The sequence below is a fragment of the Aquarana catesbeiana genome, linkage group LG05 (assembly GCF_042186555.1).
Source record: "Aquarana catesbeiana isolate 2022-GZ linkage group LG05, ASM4218655v1, whole genome shotgun sequence".
NCBI lineage: Eukaryota > Metazoa > Chordata > Amphibia > Anura > Ranidae > Aquarana > Aquarana catesbeiana.
Window position 1 is genome coordinate 558,707,731 of NC_133328.1, and position 20,574 is coordinate 558,728,304.

Below are 20,574 nucleotides of genomic sequence, written 5' to 3' on the forward strand. Positions count from 1 at the left end.
ACCTAGTTAAGAATGAAAAAAATTGATGTCTGTATGAAAAGGTTCATTATTCATGTATGCCAAGGATCATGGATGCCAGATAGAGCTCTAAGCTTAGTGGTTGATACTTTAGGTGGGTCAGTATTATAACACTAGATTATGTTAGAGATGATCTGGATAGTAGCCCAGGACACATAGCACTAAGAGAACATTTCCAAATCAGACTCTGTGGTGTCATTATGACCTTCATATGAAGGAACAGAAGACTGGGGAACAGGTCTCAGAAAATGTTACAGTGTAGTGTGGAGGGGGTGATCTTAGGCATTGCAACATCAGTGTGTCTTGCGTATTAATTAGTACATTAACTATGACGATACCAAGTGGCTGATCAAGCACAAAAAATGTATACAAATGACGAATACTTATAGATCCCCACTGGTCTTGATTTAGTATTTTTACCTGGGTACAATGGTTCTAGTAACAGCAATGAGAGAAGGACTGACAACCCCCAGATCATAGGCGTGCGCAAGGGGTGTGCCAGGTGTGCCTGGGCACACCCTAATCCTGGGGTTGGCAACCCATCAATGGCGATCTCCTCAGTGATCATGGGCAGGTGACAGGTAAACTGCAATCCTTCCTTGCTGACCCCAAGGCATAGCTCTCAACTGTCCCTGATTTTGAGGGACTGTCCCTGATTTGGAGCAATGTCCCTCTGTCCTCCTCATTTGTCCCTCATTTTGGTCTGATCTATATAGATGTATATAAAATGCACTTTTTATCTATCAAAAAGGGTTTTCCAGCATTAAGCCTTTCATCTGATTTCTAAATTGCTGCATTTGTAAATTCCAAAACCCAATATAAAAGAATAGTAGTGGTAAAAAAAGCACTTGGGGGTCAGCCAATCTTGTTTTTTGTACAATTCCCCTTTAAGGGGGCGTGGCAAGGGGTGTGACCTATGCCTGCATACTTTTGCTGATAGGTGTCCCTCATTCCCATCTCAAAAAGTTGGTAGGTATGCCCAAGGACCTGGAGAGGAGGGGCAATTTAGTGGAATCAGTCTATATTTTCCTCCTGCAGCAGCTGAAAGTAGGCTTCTCCTCCTCTCCCTCTCACTGACATTCAGCTGCCACAGGAGGAAAATACCACTACCATACCAATATATGCCACCCCCCCCCCTTTCCCTGTTCTTTCGGCTGCCTGGGTCACCCGGTGAGCTCCCTTGCTCGCTCCTCACCCCTCACCCCATTGCTTCAGGAAGGAGAGCTGGGAAGAGGCCAGTAAATATGTCACACACACACGCATGTGTGTTGGAGCTTTGAGGCGCACACAATTGAACACTTGCTAGGCACACATTTAATCCCTTGTTAACCCCTTCCTAGCCAGTATCATTAATACAGTGACAGTGTATCGTATTGTAGCACCCTGGTGTTTAGGCAGGGTTGCTAAGTAAATTTAGTTGCCAGGCAGTAGTTGTTCTGGTTAATTGTTAGTTGATGCATGGATTCCTCTCTAGTTCTGGGCTTGCTGCACCTTCTCTCTTCTGTCGCTAGGTGGCGTCATGCTGTGCTTAGCAAGGTCAGGTCATGAATAGATGGGGTGTCTCAGCCAATTGGCGGGGGTTTCTTTAGTCCCTTGGCCTGCTGGGAGAGCCTATTTATTTGGGTGGATTCAGGTGATCAGGGTTCTGTGCAACCTGGACAGCAATCTGGGTGTACGTGTGTTATGCTGCCCCAGGGTGCTAGGCCGAAAGCCTGAGGCCTATCCCGGGGACATCTGGCTGCTAGGCTGTCTGAGGTCCTATCCAGAAGCAGGAGAAGCAGTGCAGGGTTGGGACTGCAGGACTGGAGTCCAACTGAGAGTAACGGTTCAGCCAGAACCAGTTGAGGTCGGGGGTAGAGGAGGAGCTGTTGCCACTAAGGGACCATCCACCTTGAGACCATTGTGAGTAAGCTAGAGCCAGTACCAGTCTTCTCACCAGCCGGGGACAGTGAAGAAGTGGGAAAACTCCAGCAAGTGCCAAGCCAGGGGCCCAGCAAGACAGCAGAGGTGAAGCTTGAGGAGCATCAGTGAGTGCCAAGCCAGGGACCTAGCGGGTCAGCAGGGGTGACGCTTGAGGAGTATATGTGAGTGCCAAGCCAGCGACCCAGCAGGGAAGCATGGGTGACGCTTGAGGAAGATACTGAATAATGGAGGTGGAAGAGCTCAGGGGATCCAGTGGCACTTGGGTCTCAGAGTCTAATGAGAGACTGGGAGCTTAGTGAGTGAAGACATACAGTGGGAGACTGTAGTGTGTGAGGTGAACTATTCTGTTACCAATAGTTAAGTACAAATACCGTTAGTGACTGTTACAAGATTTGTTCCCGTAGGAGACAGCGGTCCTACCTATATAGAAGTGGTGTCTGGTGGAGGCCCTCCCCTGTATAACTGTCTACCTATAGATGTCTCGGAGTTTGCCAATTATCATTGCATCTACTTAAGGGTTTCCTGGCCCTAGCCCTCTCTCCCACAGTTCTTGTTCAAGGGACAATAAATCTCTTTGCATTCAAAAAGTGTCTGGCGCCCATCACTTCAGCTTGTATTACACCCACCATAGTTTGTATACCACTCTACCAAGAAGGATGCCAGCTCTCCCTGACTCTGGAGGTCACCATTAGGCTTCTGGAGGACCGGGGCCTCACTACAGTATTATCACCGTTCACTGTATTAGTGTCACTGGAAAGGTCAGTAGCAGTTAGTCAGTTCCCACACATTGTCAGTAAGTGTCAGATTGCTATCCGCACTATCGTAGTCCCATTATCAGTCACTGATAACCGCCATTATTAGTATAAAAACAAAAATTCCAGCACCATAGTTTGTAGTTGCTATATCTTTCATGTAAACCAATCAATATACACTTACTGGGATTTACCGGGGTGAAGCCCGGTACCATTTTCTAGACCGTGTGGTCGGCCTTTTCATGATAATAACCAATGTGGCTCAGCAGCCGCTCGGCCATTATCATAAGGATAACGTCTCACCGGGAGGCCCGTGAGATCAGCCAGCATGTCCGTCGGCTGGCCGGAGCCCCGAACAAAGCCGAAACTGGCTTTGATCAGCTCTCCAATGTAAAAACCCGGAAGCAACTTCACTTCCAGTTTACTTGACGGCCAATGGCGTCGATTTAAAAAAATCTACAGTATTCCAAAATGCCGATTTTAACATTTTGACTACTTTTAAGTGCAAAGGAGGGATAGGAACACATTTTTTTTTTTTTAAAGCGTCCCTGTCCTCGCGTGCTCGCGCACCAAGAAAACACATACGTAAGTCACGCCCGCAAATGTAAATGGTGTTCAAATCACATATGTGAGGTATCGCCACGATCGTCAGAGCGAGAGCAATAATTCTAGCAAAATACCTCATCTGTAACTCTAAACTGGTAACCGTTAAAAATTTTTTAAAGCTATAAAGATTTTTAAGTACCATAGTTTGTTGCCATTCCACGAGTGTGCACAATTTTGAACCGTAACATGTTAGGTATCTATTTACTCGGCGTAACATCATCTTTCACAATATACAAAAAAATTGGGCTGACTTTACTGTTAAGTTTTTTTTTTAATTCAGTGAAGTGTTTTTTCCCCCAAAAAATTGTGTTTGAGCAATTGCAAATATATGTTGCAATATTTTATATATAATATATAAAATATTGCAACAACCGCCATTTTATTCACCAGAGTCTTTGCTAAAAAAAAAGATATAATGTTTGGGGGTTCTAAGTAATTTTTAGCAAAAAATACAGATTTTAACTTGTAAACAACAAGTGTCAAAAATAGGCTTGGTTAAACAGCGTATGTTTAGTATCACATTAAGTGCATGAAAAAATGTTTCCAGAAAAAAACAACACTAAGAAAAATCTGGAGACTTCCACTACTGAGCTTGTCTTTGGAAAATGGTTGCTGCCTGGCTATGATCCAGTGCCTCCAATACTCACAAACACAAATGAGTATGCAGGTCACTTATGACTTCCTGTTACAGGGGATTCAGAAAGCATCAAAACTAGAGATAGCCAGACAACCAGAATATTTCAAATTAAGACAAAAGTTGGGGCATCATGAAGAATAATTCCTGCATCCCACTTGCCCTAGAGCAGGGATATGCAATTAATGGACCTCCAGCTGTTGCAGAACTATAAGTCCCATGAGGCATAGCAAGACTCTGACAGCCACAAGCATGACACCCAGAGGAAGAGGCATGATGGGACTTGTAGTTTTGCAACAGCTGGAGGTCCGCTAATTGCATATCCCTGTAGGCAAGCAGTGTCCGGGTTTATATGACAACGGAAGGAGTCCCAGCGCCCAATTGATCCTTATCTAGTATAAATGGGCCTCTAATGCTGCGTACACACGGCTGGTCTTCCCGACAGAAAAAGTCAGATGGGAGCTTTCGGTCGGACATTCTGACCGTGTGTATGCCCCATCAGACTTTTTCTGTTGGCATTTCAGACGGACTCAGATATAGAACATGTTCTAAATCTCTCGGTTGGAAATGCCGACGGAGTTTAGACAGTTCACAAGTCCAGCCGTGTGTACGCAGCATTAGTTCTAGAGCCTGAACAAATGCCCAACCCTGCTGTATGAAATATTTGAGGTCACAAAGACATTCCTGTAATACAAAACAAGCAGTCTCTCTCATAATGGTACCTTATAATTACTGGCACGTGAGTTTCAAAATGTAACTGCCAACAAAGATTTTTCCAAAAGTGCCTGACAACACAAGTGCATGACTTATGAAATAGCAAAAGTAAATGAAGCTTCTGGCCACTAGATGTCATCAGTCTACACCAAACACCATTAGAAATGTACTGAGCTATGTGTTTTCTGTTGTACCAATAACTAATGAATTCTTCCTTCATATTGAAAGACACTACAGTCCTCTATAACTCAAGAATGCTAAAAAAGTAGAATTCAAGACAGGAGAGCATTCAATAATAATAACTGTGTCTGCTCTTTGTTGGAGTTTCTGCATTGGTTGAAAATGTGCTGATTCACAATGTATAAGATGGGCATTCTTATTGGGCAAAGGTTCCAGTTTCAGTAGAGCTACAAATAATGCAACTTTGGTGTCTGCATTGTAAATAGGGTTGTCACCTTTTCTTCAAGTCAAACCCGAACACTTTAGTGGTGCACAGCAATCTTTTTTTATAGTATGAACTATACATATATTTTGCAATTAAATAACATTTCTAATCAATTGAAGTTAATTACAAGAGTTCCCCTTTACATCAGAGTCCAAAGAGTTCCCCTTTTACTTCTGAACTCGCAGAGTTCCCTTACTCTATGACTCTACAGACTCTGATCTAAGGGAGAACTCCGGGGGCTCTAACATAAGGGATGCTCTGGAAACCCTGATCTAAGGGGGAACACTGAGAACTCTGATGTACGGAGAGGACTCTGATGTTAGAGGTGCTCTGAGAACCCTGATTTACCTTATTGTACTCACTCAGAGGCAGGAGAGAGAAGGCCTCAGAAGGGGATAGACTTCAGTCAAAGACAGGGATGGATGGTGAGCTCACTCACCCATTGGCAGTCAGCACCTCTCATCCAGATGTAGCTCAGGCTGCTGCAGTTTTGGTAGACACAGAGCGGTAGGGGCAGAAGGAAGAGGAGCAGATCAAGCCCTTTCTCCTCTCCCATCTGTGTGGAGGAGGAGTAATTGTTAGTGCTGGCTTTGGGCAGTGTGAAAGAGAGTGTAACAGACACTCTCGGCTTACACAACTGCGACCCCATAGTCTGGTCTGAATAATGTGTCCGGGTTTCAGGAGGTCTGAAACCCGAACGCATGATTCCAGACCCGAACAGGTGGCAACCCTAATTGTAACCCTGGAGCACGTTTGTACCATTTGGGTTCTGACAGATGTATTTTTGCCATGGTAAATCTTTTTTCTTTATAAAGTTATATTTCACTTGTTTCCTATTCCAGTTTGAAGCAGATAGACGGGCATTTATTATCACTATAAACTCTTTTGGCACTGAGCTTAACAAGGAGGACAGGAAGACCTTGTACCCAACATGTGGGAAGCTGTACCCAGAGGGGCTGGGATTACTCGCCAACGCTGAAGACTACGAGCAAGTGAAAAGCACAGCTGAATATTATGCTGTAAGTCCATACACCTTCACTAATGTATATATCTTATCATATACTGTTATAGCAGTAAGTATGCATCCTGAACCACCTGAAAATGCCACCTATATTTCATTGTTTGGCTTAAATACTCAAAGGGATCAAAGTTTAGCAAGACTGTGAACAAGTTTTTGTTTTTAGTAAAGGAAATTTTTGGCCAAGTCTCTTCCAGCTTTACTGAAATCCATTCTTTACCCTGCACAAATAGCATACAGAATGCATGTTTAAGGCTGCATTCACACCTGAGTATAGCGCCTTTGAGTGTTTTTACTGCATTCTTTTGTGTTTTATGCGCAATTGTGGTGAATTTTTATGCTTGTTTTTATACAGCGTTTTTTTATTAGCCAATAGAGAAAACTATAATCTGTTGCATCATTTGTTGCTAGGTGTTTTACAGCTTTTTTAGCTTTTCCATCACCTTTTTTTATTATTATTATTCATTTTTTTGTTAGGGTAAGGGGCTAGAGTTAAGGTTAGGGTTCGAGTTAGGATTAGGGGTTAGGGTTTGAGTTAGGGGTTAATCATTTATTTATTATTATTATTATTATTATATATATAATTTTTTTTTTCCAAGGTTGGGGCATTTTATTATTTATTTATTTATTATTACATATTATTAATTTATTTTAATTAGTTATGATTATTTTTAGTTATTTGTTTAACAAAAATATGCTAAAAAAAACCAAACAGTCATTTCAACATTTACAGCGCTAAAAATGCAATAAGAAAAAAAGTCCTTTTGAAAATTCAATCCACTACAGCATATAGAAAGAAAGTCCATTAACTTGAGCCTAACTTGAGCTACAAAAAAAGCTCCAGAACTTTTTTGAGTTTCAGGCGTTTGGCTTCAGGTGACTTGGATTGGAGATGTGAAGCATCTCCATAGAGAATAGATTTTTTTTTGGTGTTTTGGAGCTTCAAGCTACAAATTGCTGAGGTGTGAATGGGGTCTTAGTGCTTGCTGAATAGAAGACAGATTGTTTAGTGGTTTGAACACCATTGCAAAACGTATCAACATTTTTTTGGGGTGAAGACCTGCCTGCTTGTCTATAAATAAGGCGTTTACACTTCGTAGACACTGGTCAGTTGTACAGGCTCTGTCCATGTGAAGGTGATATTATAGTTATGGTAGATCTTGGTGGGATGAGTCAGTTTCTTATATGTCTTTTGTTTCTCCAGCAGTGAGCATTCCCCACCATAATTCCTGACTCTTGTCCTGTCCCACTGGGAGTTTTGGGGGTTCTGGTCCACTTTTGTGTGCTTCCTCCTTTTTCATTTCAATAATAAACATGTTTTATTCTAGCAGAATATGAACCAATTATATTGGTCACAACAGGTGTGTATACTCAGGAATTCAGTACAGTACAATTAGGGCCAGTTCACACTATAGAACGCAGTCCGGATGCATTCCAGATGCTTTTCTGCAGGCATGTTTTTGACGCGTTTTCCAGTGCATTTTTTCCCCCCTCTTTTTTCTTAACCTTAAATAAGGACACGTGTATTACAGTGCGTTTAGATGCATTGCAGTGCATTTTTGATGCATTTTGCAGCATTCCAGTACAGTCCAGTGCAGGAAAAATGCAGCATATTCTACTTATTTTTTCTGGAACTGCAAGCACCAGTGTGAACTATGCCATTGAAAACCATATAACCTACTTTCTACGCGTTTGTGATGCATACAAAAATAAGCTGGACTGCATGTGGTGTGAACTGGCCCTAAGAGATTTTGGAAAGTGTCAGGTAGTGTAACTAATCAACATCTATCAGAAATTAAATTTTAAATTACCAGTCCAGGGATCCAGTGCTTTAATCACCCAGGCCGGTTCTTCGCTGGTCTTTGGGTCTCTGGCGCGGCCATCTTGCTTGTCGGAAGCTGGCTGTGACCTCCTGGTGTTTCACAGCCAGCGCCCCACTGCGCAATGGAGAGACATGCCGCGTCTTCTCAATGGTCCTGCATTCTTCCATGTCCCAGAAGGATGGGGGGGGACATATTGGAAGTGGAAGCGGGTGGCTGTCACAAATATATACCTGCTCCCAAAAAAAAAAGCTTCCAATACAGGCAGAGGAGGAGGACCAGTGGAACTTCCCTTTTCAGGTGTGGGCTCTGCTTTAAAAACTACTATAAGAAAAACATAAAAAATAAAAAGATCTGTCTGAACAGTCATGTAATGTATGTAGCCTAATAATGGGGGCAATAGGCAAGCGGACTATTTACAGGTGGTCATAAATGTGCCTCTTTATTAGAATTGTAAGCCGTAGGCATCTAGTGTTGTCTTTTTGCCATCTTATTTTAAAACGGAGCTCCACTCAAAAGTGGAAGCTCCGCTTGTTTGCTTCCTCCTCCCCCCTTCCGCTACCACATTTGGCACCTTTTTGGGGAGGGGGGGCGGGAGCGGATACCCGTCAAAACCAGATATCCCCTCCCACTTCCGTGTAAGATCGCTGCATCGTTGTGCAGCAATTTACGAAACTTCCTACCCCTCATCCTTCCCCCCGCTGCCTTCTGGGAGACACACAGGTCCCATTCAGAAAGCGAGGCGCAACTCACGCATGCGCAGTAGGAAGCAGTCTGTAAAGCCGCAAGGCTTTACTTTCTGCTTCCCTTAGTGAAGATGCCGGCGCCTGCACCCGGAGCCAATAGATGGATCGGCTTGGGATGCCGTCATTGCGGCTCCCTGGACAGTTAAGTGTCCTTATTTTAAAAGTCAGCAGCTACAGTATTTGTAGCTGCTGACTTTTTTTATTTTATTTCCCCCAGGCTGGAACTCCTCTTTAATGAATTCAGTTGTATGATTTGTAACATATCAAAATACACTATATTACCAAAAGTATTGGGACACATGCCTTTACACGCACATGAACTTTAATGGCATCCCAGTCTTAGTCTGTAGGGTTCAATATTGAGTTGGCCGACCCTTTGCAGCTATAACAGCTTCAACTCTTCTGGGAAGGCTGTCCACAAGGTTTAGGAGTGTGTCTATGGGAATGTTTGTCGATTCTTCCAGAAGCGCATTTGTGAGGTCAGACACTGATGTTGGACTCGCAGGCTCGCAGTCTCCGCTCTAATTCAGCCCAAAGGTGTTCTCTCAGGTTGAGGTCAGGACTCCGTGTAGGCCAGTTAAGTTCCTCCACCCCAAACTCGCTCATCCATGTCTTTATGGATCTTGTTTTGTTTAAGAATGGTCAAACATTCCCATAAACACACTCCTAAACCTTGTGGACAGCCTTCCCAGAAAAGTTGAAGCTGTTATAGCTGCAAAGGGTGGGCCAACTCAGTATTGAACCCTACGGACTTATGACGCATACACACAATCGGATATTCCGACAACAAAATCCTGTATTTATTTCCGACGGATGTTGGCTCAAATTTGTCTTGCATACACACGGTCGCACAAATGTTGTCGGAAATTCTGAACATCAAAAACACGGTGACGTACAACACTTACGATGAGCCAAGAAAAATGAAGTTCAATAGCCAGTGTGGCTCTTCTGCTTGAATCCGAGCATGCGTGGAATTTTGTGCGTTGGAATTGTGTACACACGATTGGAATTTCCGACAACGGATTTTGTTGTCGGAAAATTTGAGAACCAGCTCTCAAATTTTTGTTGTCGGAAATTCTGACAACAAATGTCCAATGGAGCCTACACACGGTCGGAATTTCCGACAACAAGCTCCTATGGAACATTTGTTGTCAGAAATTTGGACCGTGTGTACACGGCATAAGACTGGGATGCCATTAAAAGAGAAGTATGGGTTTGGGCTTTTTTTTAGATTAATACTTACCTAGGTGGATGCAGCATCGGCCGATGCTGCTTCTGTCCCCCCCCCCACCTCTGCACTGAGAACCAAGTGATCATACACCGTTAATTGCTCGGTTCTGACTGCTCCCTGAGCAGAGAGCTGTAGACTGTCAGTCACAGCTCTCTGCTCTGCTCCCTCCTCGCTCTTTGGAACACTGGGCTGCGGAGGGGGGCAGAGGGTTCAGGGTCTCAGTGGCGGTGCCTGGACTGACTTCTGTGACGTCAACAGAGAGCTATCTTCAGTCCGCTCTCTGCTGTAAATGAGTCAAAGGAGTGCAAAACTATGGTCCATAGGAGTGCATGTAAAGGCAGGTGTCCCAATACTTTTGGTAATATAGTGTATATATGGATGTTACAATAAGGACTTTTGACACTTGCAGAACACATTTACAGTATCTCACAAAAGTAAGTAAACCACCTCACATTTTTGTTTTATTATATCTTTTCATGTGACAACACTGAAGAAATGACACTTTGCTACAATGTAAAGTAGTGAGTGTACACCTTGTATAACAGTGTAAATTTGCTGTCCCCTCAAAATAACTCAACACACAGAGAAGAATGTCTAAAGCGCTGGCAACAAAAGTGAGTACACCCCTAAGTGAAAATGTCCAAATTGGGCCCCAACTGTCAATGTTTTGTGTGGCCACCATTATTTTCCAGCACTGCCTTAACCATCTTGGGCATGGAGTTCACCAGAGCTTCACAGGTTGCCACTGGAGTCCTCTTCCACTCCTCCATAACGATATCACGGAGCTGGTGGATGTTAGAGACCTTGCACTCCTCCACCTTCCATTTGATGTCCCACAGATGCTCAATAGGGTTTAGGTCTGGAGACATGCTTGGCCAGTCCATCACCTTCAGTATGTCACAGTACATGTTCAAATTCATGGTTCCCTCAATGAACTGTAGCTCCCCAGTGCCGGCAGCACTCATGCAGCCCCAGACCATGACACTCCCACCACCATGCTTGACTGTAGGCAAGACACACTTCTCTTTGTACTCCTCACCTGGTTGCTGCCACACATTCTTGATACCATCCAAACCAAATAAGTTTATCTTGGTGTCATCAGACCACAGGACATGGTTCCAGTAATCCATGTCCTTAGTCTGCTTGTCTTCAGCAAACTGTTTGCGGGCTTTCTTGTGTATCATCTTTAGAAGAGGCTTCCTTTTGGGACGACAGCTATGCAGACCAATTTGATGCAGTGTGTGGCGTATGGTCTGAGCACTGACAGGCTGACCCCCCACCCCCTCAACCTCTGCAGCAATGCTGGCAGCACTCATACATCTATTTCCCAAAGACAACCACTGGATATGACGCTGAGCATGTGCACTCAACTTCTTTGGTCGCTCATGGCGATCAAAGTGGGTTCTGAGTGGAACCTGTCCTGTTAAACTGCCGTATGGTCTTGGCCACCGTGCTGCAGCTCAGTTTCAGGGTCTTGGCAATCTTCTTATAGCCTAATGCCGCGTACACACGGTCGGACTTTTCAGCTACAAAAGTCCGACAGCCCGTCCGACAGACTTTCGACGGACTTTTGATGGACTTGCGGCGGACTTGCGGCAGACTTTCTAACGAACGGACTTGCCTACATACGATCACACAAAAGTCAGACTAATTCATACATGATGACGTACACCGGACTAAAATAAGGAAGTTGATAGCCAGTAGCCAATAGCTGCCCTAGCGTGGGTTTTTGTCCATCGGACTAGCATACAGACGAGCGGATTTCTGGGTTCGGCGTAGTTACGACGTAAAGATTTGAAGCATGTTCCAAATCTAAAGTCCGTTAGATTTGCGGCTGGAAAAGTCAGCTGAAAGTCTGGGGAAGCCCACACACAATCGGATTGTCAGCCGGCTTTGGTCCGTCGGCGTCCGTCAGACTTTTGTAGACGAAAAGTCCGACCGTGTGTACGCGGCATAAGCCATCTTTATGTAGACTAACCATTATTTTTTTCAGATCCTCAGAGAGTTCTTAGCCATGACGTGCCATGTTGAACTTCCAGTGACCAGTATGAGAGAGCGATAACACCAAATTTAACACACCTGCTCCCCATTCACACCTGAGACCTTGTAACACTAACAAATCACATGACACCGGGGAGGAAAAATGGCTAATTGGGCTCAATTTGGACATTTTCACTTAGGGGTGTACTCACTTTTTTGCCAGCGGTTTAGACATTAATGGCTGTGTGTTAAGTTATTTTGATGGGACAGCAAATTTACACTGTTATACAAGCTGTACACTCACTACTTTACATTGTAGCAAAGTGTCATTTCTTCAGTGTTGTCACATGAAAAGTTATAATATAATATTTACAAAAACGTGAGGGGTGTACTCACTTTTGTGAGATACTGTGTATTCTGCACAGGCTGATTGCTACAATACATGCTTGCATTCCTTAGGCCGCTATGGGTCACTATATTATGGTTTGAATATGAATGAACATGTAGCCAGTGAGCAGTCTTCTTCCAATATCAGCAAAATGTTCTTCAACTGGCAGCCCATGACCTTCTGTATAACAGACCACTGGTTTCCCTTTCAGGAGTATAGAGCTATGTTTGAAGGGATTGGAAATGGAACCGGAGAGAAGACATTGGAAGACAAGTTTTTTGAGCATGAAGTAAGAGATTCCTCAACTAATTGAGAAATGACTAAATCTGTGTAGCTGTAATAAAGTACCTGTTCTTTGAAATGTATAATATCTCACCTGGGTGAAGTGTACCTACTATAGAACTAACCATACTGTGATGCAAGGGTTTCCCAATAAGGCAACCCTTTATGACACCTATCCCTACCTGAGTGCTGTCCCCTTTGCAGCATCTACAAAAGTAAACCAAAATCTGTGTTGTGTGTGTTGGGTAGAGAGTTATGTGGTGTATCGTGGCTCTTTTTTTCTCTGCATACAGGATCAGAAAGCAGGAATCCATGTTAGAATTAAATTATTTGCTGAGTCAAATTGGTTTTGGCTGGAGGTTCGTTTCTCCTTTTAAAAGTGCTACCAAACCCTCATAAAAAATGCTTATAGTCCTGCAGACCATAGAACATAACATGATTTCATGTCTGTTGTACAATTAACACCTCCTCTGAAAAGGCTGTTACCCAGCTTGCCATTCCTGGGCGGCTCCAGCAATAAGCCACTACCCTGCTCCCCCTCCTTGCACCTATGCTATTCTTTCTGAACAATACCTGTGAAGTGCACAGGGCATGGGCACCGGAAGCTTGCATACCTCCAAACTTTTTGAGATGGGAATGAGGGACACCTATCAGCAAAAGAATGCAGGCATAGGACACATGCCTTGCCACGCCCCCTTAAAGGAGAACTGTACAAAAAACCAAGATTGGTTAAACCACTACTATTCCTTTATATTGGCTTTTGGAATTTACAAATGCAGCAATTTTGAAATCAGATGAAAGGTTTAGTGCTGGAAAACACTTTTTGATAAATAAAAAATGCATTTTATATACGACTATATCGATCAGATCAAAATGAGGGACAAATGAGGAGGAAGGGACATTGCTGGAAATTAGGGACAGTCCCTTGAAATCAGGGACAGTTGGGAGCTATGAGCTTGGGGAAGCACCTCTTTGAAACATGGAGTCATCAAAGGCACACTGAGGGACTGAAATGTACCAAGGTATGTTAAAAAGCATGAAAAAAGTTAAAGAAAGAAAGTGAAGTTTTTAGTAATACTTAAAGTGGTTGTAAACCCGCAGGGTATGTAATATAAAACAAAGGTACCATAGTAAAGTGCCACATCTCCATATTAAATCTATGTATTTTTACCTTCCAATTCTTTTTCTATGCGCCTGTATGAGCCCTGTCAACATCAGATATGGGTGGAAAGGTCTCAATGCCGGAACTTGGGAGTCGGAGTCGTGACATCACAGGGCTCTCCTCCCATCTCTACACTCCTCCCTGCAGTGACTGCCCGTCGAGGGGCACCGGAGCGGGAGAATGAATTACAGAGGCGGGGGTGTTTTTTTGAAGCACCCGATTAGAGCCAGAGGCTCTAATAGGCTTCAAAATAGGGTGGGCTCGTGGCACAGAGCATTGCGCCAGGAGCCCACCCAGGTGTTACAACAGTGAATGAATATTCACTATTGAAACACTTATCCTCAATCCGGCCAATCAGAAGCAGGTCTGAGACCCATTTTCTGATTAGCCGAAAAGAGAAGACTCCCAATTGGCCGCCGAGGAAGAGGGAGGAAACGGAAGCCGCCGCAATGCCCATGGAGAGCAGGGGAAGGGAAAGCTGTCGCTGTCGCTGCCGCTGAGCAAGGGAAGCCGCCGGTGAAGCCCGGGAGAAGCACTGCCCACCATAGATGGAGTAAGTGCACCAAATCCACCCGACCGACCACCGACCGACCGACGGACATAGGAAAGTGAGCAGAGAGTGCTCACAGTCTCCTCAATGCGCGCATGTCAGACTACCCAGCACCTGTGTGTATGAGAATTAATGGCGCTGGTAACTTTTGACAGTTGATCCATAGAAATCAGAAAATATGGCTTGGCAAAATAGAACATGGTGAGGAATTTGATCCCAAACAGTAGAAGTCTATGTCTAGCAAAGCAGTATACTTTTTTTTTTCATGAAAACGCCTCCTCACGAGTACCAATCAGAACTCAGGGAAGGCACCACATGACTTCAGCATGGCCAATAATGCTGAGGCGAGGAGCAGCCAATCCTGGGTAGAGCTTGCAGAGCTGGACACACTCCCCCTCAGTGGTGGCTGATTCTGGAGCATTTTGGGAGGGCGCGGGCAGCCCCCTCCAGATCCGCACTTACCCATACAGCGGAGCTCCCCTGGACTGCCCGACACCACAGCTTCAGTCTTCACCCAGTCTTCTTTCTGGGTTCGGAAAGCAGATGCCGATTCGCTAGAATCGCAGGGTGGGAGTATTTGTAGCTGCTGACTTTTATTTTTTATTTTTTATTTTTTTACAGACTGGAATTCCTATATTTAAAATTTACATTTAAAAATTGTATTTATTGCAGAACTGTATTAAATTTTGTGCCGTTTTGTTGTTTTCCTTCCGCTGCTTGAAGAGCAACATTAAAGGAAAAAAACACCTAACATCTCTGAAATATTTTACTAATAACATAGTCCAATCTAGTCAATGTGGGAATAAGTACAGGGATTTTCTGATACATAGCAGATCTGTGGCTGGTCTACTCCCTGAAAGTGTAATTTCCTACAAAGGTTTCAAATTGCTGGAAATTGCAACATAATTCAGTCACATAATGTAGAATTTTGTAGAATTACCTACAAAGACAGAAATTTGTTGCAATTTATTTCTTTATTTTCCAAAGCCCGTTGCCTTTTTTAAAGCTGAAGCACTGGCAAATATATGTGTAGGGGTGGGGTAAACGCTGAATACTAATACTTCTACAGAGGCACCGTCCCATGAAGATATGCAGCTATGTTTCAATAAATATATGGAACTGGATGGGACTTTAATTGTGCCTCTGAGAAGTGTAAATGAATGAAAAACAATTTATGAAAATATACATAGTTTTATTTAATATAAAAACAGTTGAAAATACATTACAGTTTTGGACGATTAAGTTAAGATTGAGGATGTGCAAATCCCCAACATTAAACAGAAATGTGGCCTACGCGTTTCGCGGACAGTGCCGCTTCGTCAGGGCCTTGAAAATAGCACAGTATGATGACGTGTGAATTCTACAGATAGGACATCAATTAGTACTACATACATGATATGATTGCATAGATAAAAATTGAATACAAAATGTATACAGGTATCCATACATAGAATTTTTATAGCTATAGATAGATAGATAGCATTTTTATTATTATTATTTTTTTTACTAGTAATGTCGGCGATCTGCGATTTTTATCGTGACTGCGACATTATGGTGGACACATTGGATAATTTTGACACATTTTTGGGACCATTGGCATTTATACAGCGATCAGTGCTATAAGAATGCATTGATTACTGTATAAATGTCACTGGCAGTGAAGGGGTTAACACTAGGGGGCGATCAAGGGGTTAACTAGGTTCCCTGGAAGGTGATTCTAACTGAAGGGGGAGGGGACTGACTGGAGGAAGTGACGGATCGTGGTTCCTAGCTAATAGGAACACACGATCTGTCACTCCTGACAGAACAGGGAAGTGTGTGTTTACACACACTCGTCCCTGTTCTGTGTCTCCTGCTCACGATCGCTCGTGGCAGGCGGTCATTGTGACCATCAGCCACAAGCATCGGCACCCCCGCTGTGCAGCAGTCACATGTGCGCCTGCTATCCCGATCCCGCGAGCCGACGTATAGCTACGACGGTTCGCGGGATCGCGCCGACCTGCCGCCGTATAATGACGGCGGCTGGTCGGCAAGCAGTTAATTGCTTCAAATGCTCTAAAAGTTAAAGTAAGGTGGACCCAAAGGGCCTGGTATGGATTTGGGGGGGGGGGGACTCCACACCATTTTTAAAATTTGGTATGAGGTTTCATACCAGAGCCAAAAGAAATAGTTTTGAATAGGAAGTCGCAATCATCTCAAAGTCGGATCAAAATTGGATCCTGTTCATTCACGTCGCATGGAAACAGGGTTGCCAACCGCCAGTAAATTTACTGACAGTTACTGATCATTTCATGCTGTGTTGACTTTTTAAGTGTAAATCAAGCAAATGACTTTGTTTATAGGTATTGTCAGTGTTTCCATATCATGTTTATACTGTTTAAATATGCACTTTGTTAGTTTTCAATAGGAGCTCTGTAATTTGTCTAGTTGCCAGGAAGAATTGTGCTCCGCCAGTAAATTTTCCATGTTTTGTCAGTAAAAAATGCTGCGGGAGGTTGGCAACCCTGCATGGAAATCAGACCTGAAGTCTCAGGGCAAAGTCAGATCAGAAGTTGTGAGACTTCCGTGTCGGATCTGTGTGAACATCGCCTCACTCATAAAGTAAACATGCAAACTTGATAGTGTAAAGCACCACTTGACAGAGACACCATGGGTGAAGTGTTTCATTGTTTCACTTTAGGAGTGTTTTAAAGGAACATTTTAGAAATGAATTAGACTCATGTGGATTTGGTATGTTATTGCCATCATCCCTTAATATACAGAACAAACTAGAACCTCAGAGATTCAGGATTTTTAAGGCAATATAAACAAATTTTGTATAAAAATATATTATTTATCGATACAAAATTTCCTAAAAACAGAGATCGTATAGAACCAATCAGAATAGCAAAAACTGATGCAAAATACATAAAATTACAGATGGTATACAAATGATGGTGGCTTAGACAAGTGGCAATTTGCAGCTGCGATTCAAACACAGAGATACATCACATAGCCACTTTCTGAAAATACAAAATTCATGTCAATACAAATTTGAAAACATTATTTGGCATATCCAAGACGCCTGGTGAGAAACACTTACATGTTGAAATGTTGATTCGCATGTAAGTGTTTTTCACCAGGTTCTAGTTTATAGGAACATTTTAAACTGCTTGTATATCATTTACAGCCTGTATAAATGTTTGTTTATTTTTGTTTTAAAGGTTAAAATGAACGTGCTGGCGTTCAACAATCAGTTCCACTTTGGTGTCTTCTACGCTTATGTGAAGCTGAAGGAACAGGAATGTCGGAATGTTGTCTGGATTGCTGAGTGCATTTCTCAGAGGCACAGAACGAAGATTAATAATTACATCCCCATTCTGTAGAAACATTACCACTCAGATTATGGCCTATTATTTATTAAACACTGCCCCATTCTGCAGTGTTCCACTATGCTCCTTGAATACTGTATATAGATTTGAACTTGAGTTCTGATAGGTTTCCTGACATGCTGTTACAAGTTGTGTAAGGCCTCATTCACACGAGCATACCCATGCGAAGGGCCATCTTTGCAGGTGTTCTGTCGAGAAGTGCCCCATTGGATAGTGCCCGGGCTGAAGGGTGCATGCGCAACACATGTACAGTACGTAACGGCACAACAGCTGATTTTAACATCAACTGTTGTGACGGCGAGACCGCGCAGGCGCAAATAGCCGTCAGAAGTTTTATTTTCTGTCATATTGTGCCCCACGCTCCCCCGTGCTCCCCCGCGCCCCCCCGCGCTCCTCCATGATGGGAGGAATTCTACAAGTTGTGGGCGGATCGTGGGCAAAATTAGATGGGCAGTATTTAAAAAATATATAACTTTGTGATGGGCGGATTTTTACATTTCTTGTGGGCGGAATAATCACAAAGTTGTTTTTTTTTTTTGCTGCACTGGCCACCTAATTCCACCAACAATTTGTAGAAATCTGCCCATCATGGACATGAACTCGGCACGGGAGCGCGGGGAGCGCGGGGCACAATCTGACAGAAAATAAAAATTCTGTCGGCTATTGTGCGGCTGCGTGGTCTCGCCGTCACAACAGCTGATGTTATAAACAGCTGTTGTGCTGTTACATATTGCGCATGCGCCCTTCAGCCCGGGCATTATCCAATGGGGGGCATTTCTCGACAGAACACCGGCATTGGATGCAGAGATATTCATATCTACAAGGATGAAGTGGTTGCATGGACACAGCTGCTGGTCCCAATCTGACAGCTGTGCGGGTCCCTGAATGCAAACAGTATGCGTTCGGGGACATGCATCCAAATTGGGACCAGCAGCTGCATCCATGCAGCCACTGCATTCCTATAACAATGTATTTTTATTAGATGATATAAAAAATGTACAAAAGCAATAACAAAATAAAAAAAACATAAGGAGAGATCAAATCAGCGGGAGGAAGATAACTCATCTTGCTTTATTATATAACTTTACTAAACCAGTACAAATCTCAAAAGTATACCAAATAATAAACATAACAGGTTCTTTGGCAAGATTTACAAAAAAAAATGTGTTTAGGCTCTGTGTTATTTTGACGCTGAATTCCAATTTAGTATTAGTCATTGTCTTTTGACTAAAATGCCATTTTAATTTCATATTTTAGTCATCTTAATTATTTCAGTTTTAATCGTATTTTAGTCGACTAAAATCTCCAGTCCTTTTTAGTCTACTAAAATCTTCGGTATCATAAACAAACAAAAATATTGCTTGACAAACAGAAGTGCAACTTTACATTTTTTTTTAATTTTTTTTATACATTTTAGACTCTATTGGCTGTAATGCCATTGCACATATTACCGCATTCATGTACACTGCTGCTGGTAAGCGGATGTTTAGGAGCAGTTGGGCGTTTTTTTCAGCTCCCCCTGAACTCCCCTCTGCTATCTTATCAGTACATGTACACAGGGTCGTTTATAGTCCTTTCTAGGCAGTTGAGTTTAGAAGCATTTGTTGGAAAGCAAAGAAATGCGTTTAGGACGGATGTTCAGAGGCATTTGAAATGCCAAATGCCTGTAATAGCTTGTAAACCCGTGTAAACGGGGTAACTCGTGTTTAGCTGTGTTTCGTTTACAGGCATTTTTAATTTTTTATTTAAAAAAAACGCTTCTAACTGCAAATGCGGCTAAACGCGGCAAAACTCGCGTTTTTACACGTTTCGTTACTATCTGTCAAGTTAAATAGTTCAGGAGAGGTTGTGAAACATCCCGTGTACATTAAGCCTAATGCCCTGTACACACGGTCGGATTTTCCGACGGAGAAAGTGCGATCGGATTGTGTTGTCGGAAATTCCGACCGTGTGTGGGCACCATCGGACTTTTTCCATCGGAATTTCCGACACACAAAGTTTGAGAGCAGGCTATAACATTTTCCAAAAACAAAATCCGATCCTTTAAATTCCGATCGCGTGTAGACAAATCCGACGCACAAAGTGCCATGCATGCTCAGAATAAATTAAGAGACGAAAGCTATTGGCTATTGCTCCGTTTATAGACCCGACGTATGTGTTTTACGTCACCACGTTCAGAACAATCGGATTTTCCGACAACTTTGTGCGACCGTGTGTATGCAAGACAAGTTTGAGCCAACATCCGTCGGAAAAAAAAACGATGGATTTTGTTGTCGGAATGTCCGATCGTGTGTACAGGGCATTATAGTTTTCTGTAAATGATGAAAACAAGTATCAAGTAACATCTTTATAAATAAAACCAAGTTTTGTAAACAAACAAGAATATTGCTTTTTGACCAGTGTCAAATTTAGATTTAGTTTTAGTTATAGTCTTTTGATTAAAATGCCATTTTAGTTTTAGTCGTATGTTAGTCATCTGAATTAAAGCTGAATGTTATTTTTGTTTAGTTTTTGTCACTGAAAACATGCGGCTGACAAAAACTATGACAAAAGCATTTTCATCAACAAAATGAACATTGTGATACACTCAGTGGAGACGATGTACGTCTAATTTAAGCGCATTGGAAAAGAGACATAAGGATAGGCAATAACCAATAGGTTAATAAAAAAAGAAACGAATGAAATGATCAGAAAAAAAAGAAGAAAGAAAAAAAAGGATGTGAGTTTTTAAGGTGGGACTTGTCAGGCAGCTGATCATTACTATAAAAAAAAATACTATACTTAGACATGTTTCTAGGTCATAAGGATGACAAAATGTACACTTTCCATGAAATGTATCCAGAGTGACCTAATAAGTCTGAAAGACGGTGTCTGAGGCAAAAGCGTTATAAATTTTAAAGACCTTACTCTAAAAACTGCATTCCTATAGCTATG

General features: G+C 42.7%; 1 protein-coding gene across 1 annotated transcript in view; it reads left to right on the forward strand.

The window, feature by feature from the left end:
- The window catches only part of ATP6V0D2 (ATPase H+ transporting V0 subunit d2), a 44,558-nt gene extending 24,245 nt beyond the window's left edge, over positions 1-20,313 (forward strand). The window contains exons 6-8 of the mRNA XM_073631907.1: positions 5,935-6,111; positions 12,487-12,564; positions 17,473-20,313. Of these exons, the coding sequence (XP_073488008.1) occupies positions 5,935-6,111; positions 12,487-12,564; positions 17,473-17,634 (417 nt within the window). The 3' untranslated portion in view covers positions 17,635-20,313. The remainder of the gene's footprint in view (positions 1-5,934; positions 6,112-12,486; positions 12,565-17,472) is intronic.
- Positions 20,314-20,574: the final 261 nt, after the last annotated feature.